This window comes from Scyliorhinus canicula, chromosome 13, assembly GCF_902713615.1.
Source record: "Scyliorhinus canicula chromosome 13, sScyCan1.1, whole genome shotgun sequence".
Taxonomy (NCBI): Eukaryota; Metazoa; Chordata; class Chondrichthyes; order Carcharhiniformes; family Scyliorhinidae; genus Scyliorhinus; species Scyliorhinus canicula.
In genome coordinates, this window is record NC_052158.1 from 102,822,724 (window position 1) to 102,835,141 (window position 12,418).

The 12,418-nt window shown below is 40.5% G+C and overlaps 1 protein-coding gene across 1 annotated transcript in view; it reads right to left on the reverse strand.

The window, feature by feature from the left end:
* Window positions 1-4,191: 4,191 nt before the first annotated feature.
* Window positions 4,192-12,418, reverse strand: part of LOC119975774 (TCDD-inducible poly(ADP-ribose) polymerase) — a 31,620-nt gene continuing 23,393 nt past the window's right edge. Inside the window, exons 5-6 of the mRNA XM_038815615.1 lie at window positions 9,021-9,299; window positions 4,192-7,396 (exon numbers count right to left, since the gene is read on the reverse strand). Coding sequence (XP_038671543.1) covers window positions 6,949-7,396; window positions 9,021-9,299 — 727 coding nt within the window. The 3' untranslated portion in view covers window positions 4,192-6,948. The remainder of the gene's footprint in view (window positions 7,397-9,020; window positions 9,300-12,418) is intronic.

A 12,418-nucleotide genomic window follows, 5' to 3' on the forward strand; every position in this document is an offset into this window, starting at 1 on the left:
CTAGACAATATTGCCGTTGACATACAGATGAGGTTGAATGGCAAGTTATAATGCTTAAGTACATTTGGAGCGTATGAACGCTGAAGGACAATAGACCACTGAAATGGACATGGGAAAGTCACGTCTCAAGGTGCCCAAGGCACTTGTAAGAGTTTTGGTAGCAGTGAGATTGAGAAAAGGGTTGAGATGGTTAATGAAGAGGTGATTGTGGTGATGAATAGGATATGGGTTGAAGGCAGAGTTTGTTACTGGATGAAAAATGGAGATTATGCACAGTCTGGGTTGAATTTTCTCTTGGGCATCAGAAATCCTATGTCAGGTCCAAAGGAGGGTCCAGAGTCCAACTTTCTGGCAGCAAGACTGGCCTCGCAATCTTCTGGAAGGTGGCCTTCTATTTGGATGGTCTTTTGGTGCTGCAGGCCCAATTAGAGGGTCAGCAGCTCGAGGCAAGGCATCTCAATGGGAGCGGAGGACACAGCAGAGGCAGGGGTGCCTTTATGAGGAGGTGCACACGCTGGCCTGAGCAGCTTGCAGAAATGGATAAGACTGAGGTTGGCATGTTCATCGGGGTGGAAAGATAATCCCTTTGCTGGATCAGGCTTGGCCACAATTGCAGGGTTTTGTGCTCAAAGCCTGTCAATGGGGCATGAAACCTCTGGCTCAGATGGTTCCACACTACTGCAGGGAAGTCACTTTCATTGAGCTGGTGGCCTCCACATGACAGGACGCTGTTCGACCTGAACAAAGGGCAGGGAAGGCCATAAGATCACAGCTAATTTGGGTCTCAATCACTTTAATTGATCGTCTGTCTTGGTGGTGTGGGCAGCTGATTCCTTTCACAACCCACCACTGAGAAACCTTCCCTGTGGCAGGTACGCGACAGAGAACCATCCTGGTGCAGCCTATTCCCAAAGTTTTCCCAGCCCAATCCACCGTTTCAGTGGAACTGGTATAATCCAGTCATGTGATTCAGTCTGCATGGAGAATTGAATTGATGGAAAGTGTACAGTACAGAAGTGTGGACTGTAAAAATGACTTGATTTCCTGACGTTGTTGTAGGAAATAATGCTTATCCATGACTTAATGTCAAGACAAAGGGAGTAGCATCTTATGTTTATCCTTGTATAGACTTACATATTGTTCCCACACAACGCCTCAGTCACCTATGCCCTCATTGTGAATGAATGTATTGAAATCCGAGCGTGAGTAATATTCATTCCTCTTGACCAAAGATTTTCCATTCAGCTGTACATTTTAACATGAGGTGGCTTGATAATAGTGTAAACTTTATAACCAAGGTATGCCTGCTCCACCCTAATCTTCTGGCTCCTACTCATTCTTTGAGAAACTCAACATGTTCCGTTCATCCATCTCTTGCTCAGATTTTTGGTCATGTGCCACACTTGCAAACTCTATGTTGACTTCATCTTCTCTCTTACCTGCAACAAGCAATTGCTAATCTTCAGTCAATTCAAACTATACCTAAAATCCCTTAGCTACCTCTCTTCCATTTTCTTTCTCCGCCGAGGTGGAAGTGGAATTTTGAGTTGAAGCTCTGCTCTGGATTAAACAAAATACCAAGAGTGGAATTTTCTCGCCAACAGGATCTTCTGGTTCCGTTGAAGTCAAACCCGCCATGGGTTCCCAGTGACAGGTTGGGCAAGCTCTGCAAATAGCCATCAACTTCAGCAGAACTGGAAGAATGCACCAGTGGCCAATAGTGAGCCGCTTCCACCACAAGACGAGACAAGAAAATTCTAGCCCATGATTTTGCATGCCCTGGTTCAGCATGAATGAGCGATCAGGGAGGGGATGGAGTCGGTGACAACAGAATTGAGTTTTATGGCAAGGGCCCAAGATGTACCATCTGCAAAATGCACTGCAGCAACTTGCCAAGCCTATAAAAGCATCTTCATACCTGTGGCCTCTACCACCTAGAAGGGCAAGGGCAGCACACACATAGGAACAGCACCACCTGCAAGTTCCTCTCACAGCCATAAATCATTCCGACTTGGAAATATATTGTTGGTCCTTCACTGCTGCTGGGTCAAAACTTTGGAACGCCCTTCCTGACAGCACTTTCTGCATAACATGGACTGCAGCAGCAGTTCAAGAATGCAACTTACCACCACCTTTTTCCAAGGGCAATTAGGGATGGGCAACAAATGCTGGCCTAATCAGTAACACTCACATCCTAAGAACAAATTTTTAAAAATTAGTTTCAGTTTAGTGTAAACTGTAACTCATCCAAAAGACCTGTTATCCATGACCTTCATCTTAGATCAACAGAGTCCACAAATACAACAAATCTAAAATCTGCTTCCTTATCCTCAGTTCTTGGTGTGGTCTAGCTGCTCAGATTCCACCTGCTCCTAACCCCTTTTGTACCCATTGGTACTCCAGCACTGGTCTTCTTGCATACCAACTTTCTTTGAATCCATGACTGGCCCTACTCTCTGTAACTAACTCAGTAAAACGTATGACTCATTTCTTCTTCACTTGCTCCATTTTTTTGAAACATCTTGGAATCTCAATGCACCCCTTATTTTCCTCTCTCCGCCTCTGTAAAGCATAATCTACCTTAGAATGGTAAACAAATGCAGATTCTTGCTTTTTATATATATATATGCTATCTCAATTTTTGCAATTCAATGCCTTCCAGCAGTCGTTTAATGCCACATTACTGACACACTCTCTTGCCCCAGTACATTTGAGCAGTGATAGATAATGTGGCCAGACTGGCAGTATGCATCACTGAAAAGCAGGAATGGAGAACTCAGAAATAAAAGCACATGCTGTTCATTGCCAGTATTTGATAACAATTACTTTTTGAATGAGAAAGGAAGTGACAGAATATCTAATATGTCGAATTTAAAGTTCAGAATGCACAGTACTAGGGACAAGGGCCAAGATTTTAACTTGGGATGAGTTCAGTATGTGGGCAGCAGCTCATGTGCTTGTTGGCCTGGACCATTTTATCTGGTAGAAAGTCACAACCAAATACTCATTGGGATTGATAGTTAAGTATGTGCTGGGAGGGGTCAGCAAAAGAGCAATGTCAGGGAATTGCAAGAAGTTTAGTAGAGAGAAAACTCAACTTCAGGAGCATTCCTACTCTTCCTGCCCTATAAAAGAATGATTCAAAAGTTAAATATTCCACCTTCCTCTGGGTCTGCAATTACAAGAGGCCAAGCTTCCCCGACAAGGGGACTGTATATTAAAATTGTTCAAGCATCCAAGGTCTCTGGACCCTGAATTTTGCATTTTAATGAGGAGCTCATCTGCTTGGAGTGAGGCTCCTTGAAGCTGCCCAAACATAAGTTAGATTTAGGACATGGTCGGTGAGGTGTGAACAAAGTGAGTACCAACACTGTCCCTATTTTAACATCCTCTCCTCTTTGGCTGCAAATTAAAATCAAGGCGTAAATAATCAATTTCCTGTGTCAAACTGGTGACATCTGTGAAACTGGCATTGATGCACTGCAAATAAAACTGTACTTGTGCCAAACTTAAATATGTGGACCATTAGATCCAAACCTTTGAAATAAAAATGCCCAAATAGACAAAATGATGTATATATGAATCAGGCAAGAACTATAAAAAATCCCAACTCTTGCCAAGGAACAGAATCAGTAAATGGTAGCATGTTGCGTGTTCCTTACAGAAATTTTGAAAGTCTAACAGAGACTCACTTGAATCCAGTGTGTATGCTTTACAAACATGCCATTGATAAATTTAAACAGTACAATGACTGGCCTTCACACAAGTGTTACACTATTTACTCATAGGGTTACTTACCAGTCACAAGCTGAATCAAGTGACCAGGATTCACACTGCTGCCATTACCCTCTTCTAGAGCAAATCTTCAGTGAGCATTGCTCTTAATTGTACGATAAATCAAGCTTTCTGTTAGGAAGTACAATGGTTCATCTGAAGATTTTGTTTGCATCAGACTCCCCAGTAATACTGCACCTGGTATATAAACGGTCTCCAGGAGATGGTCTCATACCACTTGGGATCCAGGCAGAAAACTGATCTGACTCTCGACTTCCACTTTGTTTTGGTTGATATACATCCAAAACTGTTTAACACAGAAGTATAATGCCCAATAACTGACCTGGATGACACATTGTCACTGTCTCCTTACTTTGACTACCTTACACTGAATTAAGACATGGACATGAGAAGATAGTCGGGAAATAAGTTAGCTAATTTTATTTTGATGTTTTATCGTTTTATGAGTCAGTACGTACAGCTGAGCATCATCAATTGGTATACAAAAGGTAGAGTTCTCGGGAGAGATTTTAACTCAATCAAAATTCATTTACTTACAGAGTTAATGTCCAGCCCCTTCCCTCTGGAAGGACCACAAAATGAATGGAGGGTGTGTGATGCTTAGTTTAATAAATAAATCAAGAAAACAGTTTTTTTGTTGCAGCTGTTCAGGCTTCTTAGAAACAGGAAGTAAAATATGAGAATATATTTAAGACAGATTGATTAGTTGATACCCTTTTCAATAAACGTGCCTAATAATGGAGCTGAAATCACACTGCAAAGTGATAGCAGATAATAAACTCTCTCAGTCTGTGCATTGATTTGTGGCAAACGTGATCAAGAGTAAAAGCTACGGGCCTGTTTCTGTACAAACTTTAATTTTTTTTTTAAAAAAACACTAGGCTGTAGGATTTACGGCAAAGATGATTAAAAAGTGGTGGTTAATACACTATTAAATGCCTGTAAAATCATAGGATTAATACACCAATGTAATGGCCAATTGTTCTAGTTTCACACAAATATATGGGAGAAATTCCTATCATAATGTGTATGCTTAGCGGGCTTGTATCAAATTCTACTCTGCTGTTTTAACAGTGGTTGCAATAAAAAAAGAATCATGAACACATGGGGTTCGGAACCGGTCTTCCTACTAACTGAGTTTCAAATCAGTGTCAATTCAGATTGAAATGGTGTTTAAGAATAAAATATGCACAAATCTAACCTGCAGTTTTACATCAGTCTCAATTTCAGACTTGGTGCACTGACAATAAATACATTGTCAACCTAACCAAGTACAGGATGTGGATTTAGCCTTCTGCCTAATTGGATGACTTGTAAATTGGGAAAATTCATGAAAACCCAAAAACTTTAATTTTACATTTGATCTTATTTACGCACTTCTGTAACTATCCATTCTTTCACACAATATGTACTATTTTTCAATCCCGTTATGATCTTTATATTATCCCTGATCCTTCTGTTATTTCATTAACACTGGCTTTTTGATCCTATAGGATGTCAACTAGAATTGCAACATGCCCGAAGTGAGGGAAAAAAATCAGTACTTTTCAGAAGAAGGTGTATTTTCTACTTCAGCGTACAAGGCCATTCTACTTTTGCCTGTGCTTGACTTGATTTTTCCAAGTCTATAGAATGATTTGTTACAGAATTCTGGAACTCAGTTAGAAATCAGCTAGTTTGTTAGAATCGTTAACTCCTGCATTAGTCACTGTTGTTCTCCCTATGGACAGTGCCCAGGAGTTTTTCCACAATGCTTGCCTCTTGTTCTATTGTCTGTGGCCCTAGGATTATAAAGAACGCTGGCCACATATTTTAAACATTTTTTTAAAGTAGCAGCTGCTCAATAGCTCCGTGACTTCCAATAGTCAGAATGTATTTTGAAGTGAAATAATTAATGTGAGACAATTAAATTAGAAACAGGCAGATGCTATCAAGACTCACCTCAAATTTTGATAGCTTAGCATTCTTGCTTGTCATATTTTTGAATGGACACAATATCCAGATGTTGAGTGGGCTAACTAAAATGGTGGTCATTGGCTTCTGTACATACAGTTGCTCCCATTATGAAACATAATTACATTTCAAGGTTAACTGACCCCCCTTTTTTTAAAAAAAAATTAAAACTGGAGCAAATTTTTTCTTGCATCTGGTCAACAAAATAGAATATGGAGGTTACTGTGAAGCACAGGCCAAATGATTCTGAAGCCCCAATAGTTTTTCAAGGATTCTTTGCCTTCAGTTTTACACTAAAAACCTGATACCCCACATGACCCCCCATATTATCTCTGCAGGATAACACTGGTTTGAAGGATGGTGCTGTTGTATCATTATCCTTCCTCCACTGTGAGCTAAAGAGAAATAAAATGATTTTAGCGGCTGGGAATATAAAATTATATTTGGTGCTCACTAGTGGGATATGTCTGTTTTTTATTTTCCCTCGATTTACAAATAACACATTTGATAATAGATCTGTACAGTTCTCTTTCTTCGTCTCAGTAATTGTCCCACTCTGCCATATGTTGGTCTCAAATTTACTAGTGGAGAATGAAAGTGGACCAAGAAAATGATCAAAGTCGATTGAAGTGAAGAATGTGACAGTGCGATCAAGAGCGCAGTCACCACAATTTACAGCTCTGAGAAAGAACCAACTGGGCCTTTCTCACGGTAAGGACTTCCTTTCTTGTGGCGAACGACATGACTGCTGTGGCAGATTTCATCTACTGCAAGTAAGGTAAGCACAGTGCACTTTTCCCGCTGTATCAATGGCAGTTGCTTCACCTCACAGATCACGAGCAATGTCTCAATATAAAACTTTGGTTTAAAAAAAGTGCTCAACATTTAATTTCCACAACTTCAGCTTCTGATAATTCAAAAATAAAACTACTGTACTCAGGTTGTGTATACAACTTTCTCAAATACTTCAGAATTAAAAATGGGCAACATTTTGTCTAATATAAATACACACTCATTCACAAAGAGGCACATAAACATATGAACATTGTTCAAGGCAATGTATTTCACTATTTACACTTGTCAAGCTGGCCATTTACACAAGTCATTTAGTTTATCTGCAAATTCCAAGTCTATAGTGTGTAGACAAGTTCATTGTAGCATCTCCAGTCTTTGTTTATAATTGTTCTGAATCATTGTTCATCAAACAGTGACTGTGTTTCCAACTTCCTCATACTGAATAATGAAGTAAGGGAAGCTCTGATCATCATTAAAGATGACAAAAATCTGAGGTTCTAGCAGGTTATCCACACATGAATCATATAAATCACTGGAAGGATCAGCGGGCGATTGTGGTGGTGGTCTCCGCATTGAAGGCTTGCCCATTGTGTACTTCCCTATAAGGACTTTTGCTAAGAACATGTAATGAACACCTTCTTGTGACTTCTTTGAAAAGTTGTGAGAATAGCTGGCCTTTCTGGCAAAATAGCTGCCTTGTCCAAACATGGTGGCATGTTTTCCACACACCCTGGGGTCAAAATTATGTTTGCAGATGGCATCAACTACATCCTGGGAGGTCCCGTGAAATAGATGTCTTTCATTAAGGAACTTGTCCATTTCGGACATCTTTCGTGACATGTACTCCTTTTTCCTATTGCCAAAACAAAATTCAGAATTCAGAAATAAACTTTGCACATCATCCAGCAAAATACCTTCCAAGAAAGAAAAAGCCACAGATAAATAAAAAGTTGAGTCCACATTCCATAGCTAATAACAGATCATTAGACAAAGCCCATGGCACATATTCCTCGATGTAAAGCACTTTAACAGGAAAAGGTGAAATGGAAAATGGATAGAGTTGTTCAAAATTACAATGCACCATTGACCAAAACATAAGCTGTTGGTTCCCAGAGAGTGCATTTTAGCAGCTGTTTCTCTTGAAAACACAGAATTAGCCCTGTAACTGTTAAATGTATGCAATAGGAACCAACCCTGTACCACTATTCAAGGCTAATCCATGGCTAATCAAACTTCCCACAGTTACCGTTGCCCATATTGCTTAATACCTTAAGGGGGTTGTGTGTGCCCCCCCCCCCCCCCACCCTCCCCCACCCCACAGCGTATTTGTGGGGACAGTCCACCATTGGCCAGGTCATCCGGTCCTGCTGCTGTCAACGAGTTTTTCCGTTCTTCACACCTTTTACCACCAGGAAACACAAGGCTGGGGATCGCCTTAGGTTCCTGCCGGCAGGAACGGCCAGATAATTTTGGCCAATGTTGCGTCCAAATTGACTGATCTTCAGATGGGAGTTCCAATAAGTCAAATTGGACTCAAAAACGTTAACTCTGCTCCTCTCTCCACAGATGCTGTCAGAATGGCTGAGTTTTCCAGCACTTTCTGCTTTTATACACCAGTCAGGACTCAATCGGTATGAATATGGCATTCCAGATCATCCACCAGTTTTCATTTTCATTGATTTTAGTGGTTGAATGTTTGGGTGTTTTTACAATAAGTGACCAATTTGCAATGGCAGTTTTACACCTAGGCAGTGAGCAGAAAATCTAACCGATGTACAGCACCACACCTATTTTTTCTCTGTAATGATCGGAGACCTTTATTACCTTGGTTAAATGTTCTGCTCTACTCTACTATGCTTTATTCTGACTCTCACATTACAGCGCTAACTTTGCAATAAGTCACAAGTTGATTGATGGGAGGCTCACAGGCTGGGATCATTTATGGAAAGTGTGGCTTCACACAACCCATGATTCTCTGACCATTTTAATTAATGGTTTGCAAATTATGACGAGCTTGCTTCAGAATATCAGATATGTGCCCTCAGCAGGCAAGTATCCCTGCCAGGAGTGCAAAGTCAAAGTCAAAAAATTGTTACAAGTCATCTGCAAGCAGTGCACTTTAACAGACTAATTCAGAGCAAAGGAACTCTAAAGCAAACCTCAATTAACACTGCAGTGTAAAACAAGCCACCTAACTGCAACTTCACTCATACATTTAGAAAAAACAACATAATTTTCTAAAATGATTTTGCAACCTAAAGATACGGTTCATTTTTTCATATCTCTATCACAATCTCAATGCAAGAATAGACCAATGCCGAAATAAGCCAGGCATTACACACCATAACTAATGTTGAATCATAGTCTTTACACACTAACACAAATGACTAGTATTCATAATTCTGATGCAAATTCAGGTAGCAGCATATAAAATACATACAATTCTAAAATTTTAATAATACAATCCAACCTCTTACCTTTTATACTTTTCCCAAAGGTATGGGTTTTGTACTCTTAGTATATTTAAAATCCTAAATTTGGTTTCTGGTATTGTTTTGTGGAAAAGATTATACACAGTTCTATAGCTTTTGTCTTCTGTGGAAACAGGCACTTGAATGAAATCTTCTGATAGTTCCATTGAAATCCATGTTTCAGGATAAAGCTTAGAGTGTGAAGAGACAGCAGGGAAGATCACTTGTTGAGAAAGTGATCCATCTGGTAACTTTGCAGGACTGGCTGACATACCAGCTAAAGTCCTAATAAGAAAAAAGTAAAAACTGTAAATCTGATACAACTAGAGTGGTAGCATAACATACAAATACAGATTTTAGTTGTTTTTCAGCAGCTACATGGAGAATAAAATTCCTTGTTCTCTACCCAAACATTTATCTTGTGTCCAGCTTCAGAAATGTTTCATCTGAATTTTTCAATCTCCCACATCAGCCACCCTTACGGCCTCTCAGAATGAAAACTCCCAATTTTGTGGGAAGCCAACAGTCAGTTTGGGATTTCAATTCACACTCTTAAGCTGACACTCCAGAGTGCTGCATATTTGTAGAGAAATTAAAGTGGAGCCCGTTTGGACATTAAGATCTGCTGATAGTCCCCGAAGACTCTGGACATTCTCTCACGTTAAACATTTCTTCCCCAAATGAACCCGTGCTTATTCATCGGATGCAAATGGTCCACTGTTGACGGAGAATGGTTCTCTGATCTGCATACGTAATAACAATCACTGCTCTTCAAAAAAAGTAGCTTATGTGTGAAGCACTGAGACATTTTAACTTGATGAACCCTATGCAAGTGGACCAGTATTTAATAGGAATGGAATTGAGACTATCAAAGGACTTCTCTATCAAGTGACAGGGAAAGGAGTCTTTGATTCCAGTAGCCTAGGCTGCATCACACAAGGACTCAAAGTGGAAGGGCAATGATCTAATCCACATGCTATTCAATCTCTAATTTCCAAAAATTACAAGTCATCTATGTAGTGTGCAGGGAAGTACCACAATCGTTAATGAAAATTGTATCACTGGAACCCTTCAGTAGGAGGTGAGCTTCATTATCACCGTGTAATATTAAATAATTGGTGGGTTTTTTTTTCTATCCAATATTGAAACTGTCCCTCTGCATTCTGAACACCATCTCTGTTGGTAAGGAACATGAAACGGACAGATTTCTCCACAGAATTATCAACCCTGTAGAAGGTGGGCCCATGAAAAACAGCATCAGTGAGCTGAACAAACGTTTGCCTGGTCACGATGTGTGCAAGTACTGGCTGTGCTCAATATTTGGTTGGATAAACACAATTCTTGGGATCCAGGATAAAAAGAAGAAAATAAAGGAACTGCCATTTCGATGACACCTTTCACTACCTCATGGCATTCCAAACTGCTTTACAGCTAATCAAGTACTTTGTGGAGTGTAGTCACTGTTGTAATGCAAGAAATTCAGCAGTCAATTTGGGCACAGAAATTCCCACAACAGTAATCTGATAGTGACCAAATAATAGTGGCCAAATAATCTGTTTTTTTTAAATGAGGTACGTTAAAAGAGATAATAATTCCCCCCTCTTCCCTCCCTCCCCCCCCCCCCCCCCCCCCCCCCCAATGAACTGAAGTGTCAGTCACATCCTCTCCTCCCCCTCTCCCATGGACTGGAGTCAAATGTCAGCCTAGATTGCATGTAATGCTCAAATATCTGTAGTGGGGCTCCAGAACCTGCTGACTCAGCAGCAAGAATGCTGGTTACCCTTGACTTATGACTGGCCCTTCAGCTGGAAGCATACCATAATAGGGTAGCATTGTGGATAGCACAATTGCTTCACAGCTCCAAGGTCCCAGGTTCGATTCCGGCTTGGGTCACAGTCTCACATCCTCCCCATGTGTGCGTGGGTTTCCTCCGGGTACTCCGGTTTCCTCCCACAGTCCAAAGATGGGCAGGTTAGGTGGATTGGCCATGATAAAATTGCCCTTAGGTGTTGGGTGGGGTTACTGGGTTATGGAGATAGGGTGGAGGTGTTGACCTTGGGTAGGGTGCTCTTTCCAGGAGCCGGTGCAGATTCGATGGGTCGAATGGCCTCCTTCTGCACTTTAAATTCTATGAAATAATTGTAGTTAAACTGGAAATTATGCCCATTTCTTCTTTACCAATTTACACATATACATAAAATAGTGATTCATTAAGGCTGACACAGGAAATTCAAATCCCAGCTTGGCTTTGGCAGATCAGAGTACTAGCTGCGGTCAGACAATTTATGAAACTTCTTGAATTATCATTCCAAAATTGCATTTCGATCAGTAGAACTTGCATTGCTTACATCTTTGCCTCCCAATGAGGCCAGAGGATTTTGCAATGCTCAAACTTTTAAAGAGCAGGCAGGAGTCACAGCATCAGGCCCATGCCAGAGCTCTGATGAGTCTGGTCACTCCTATTCCCTCGCTCCATACTTGTAATCTGCAATTTATTATTTCCTTTAAACACCACATCTGCTCGGAGACATAAATTTCTCACATTGGTGCCTCTCTTTTGTTTGAAAGGTAGACATGACGGAACAAAGATAGAGTTGGACCAGGTAAAAATCTGTGGGGTCTGCAGATTGTTGTTGTAACCATGCCAATAAGGATGTCTGAAAGCCATTCATAATGAATTACTTTTTTTTTTTAAATGCAGCAAGAATTGTTATGTATGTAAGCCATGGGGGCAGCAAGGTGGCACAGTGGGTTAGCCCCGCTGCCTCACGTGCTGAGGTCCCAGGTTCGATCTCGGCTCTGGGTCACTGTCAGTGTGGAGTTTGCACATTCTCTGTGTTTGCGTGGGTTTCTCCCCCACAACCCAAAAATGTGCAGGGTAGGTGAATTGGCCACACTAAAAATTGCCCTTTATTGGAAAAAAAATGAATTGGGTACTCTAAGTTTAATTTTTTTTTAATGTAAGCCATTAGGGATCCAGGACCCATTTTCTTAGGATGCAGTACAGTGAGGGGAAAAGAGGAGGGGACCAACATCATCGAATGTTGTTCATGAGGCAGGAGGCATGTTAATGCAGAAAATAAACATTGCTTCAGCTAAGGTTTCAGAGCACTGTTCAGGATAATAGTTTTATTCTGAACTCTATACAGATACAAAGATATAACTGGGCAGACATTAGTTACAGATGGAGATATATATATTACACATTAAACAACTGAAAACCATCTTCTATAATGGCATATTATATCTTCTCCAAACAAAAGGGATTTCAGAATGGAAATTTGTTAAAACCCTCAATTATTCCCTGCAATATATTTTCTGTGAAGAGGGCATTTGGTGATCCATGTATCCAAAGAAAAAGCAAGTGGGGTCAAGTTTTAATTGCACAAAGTGATATAAAATAA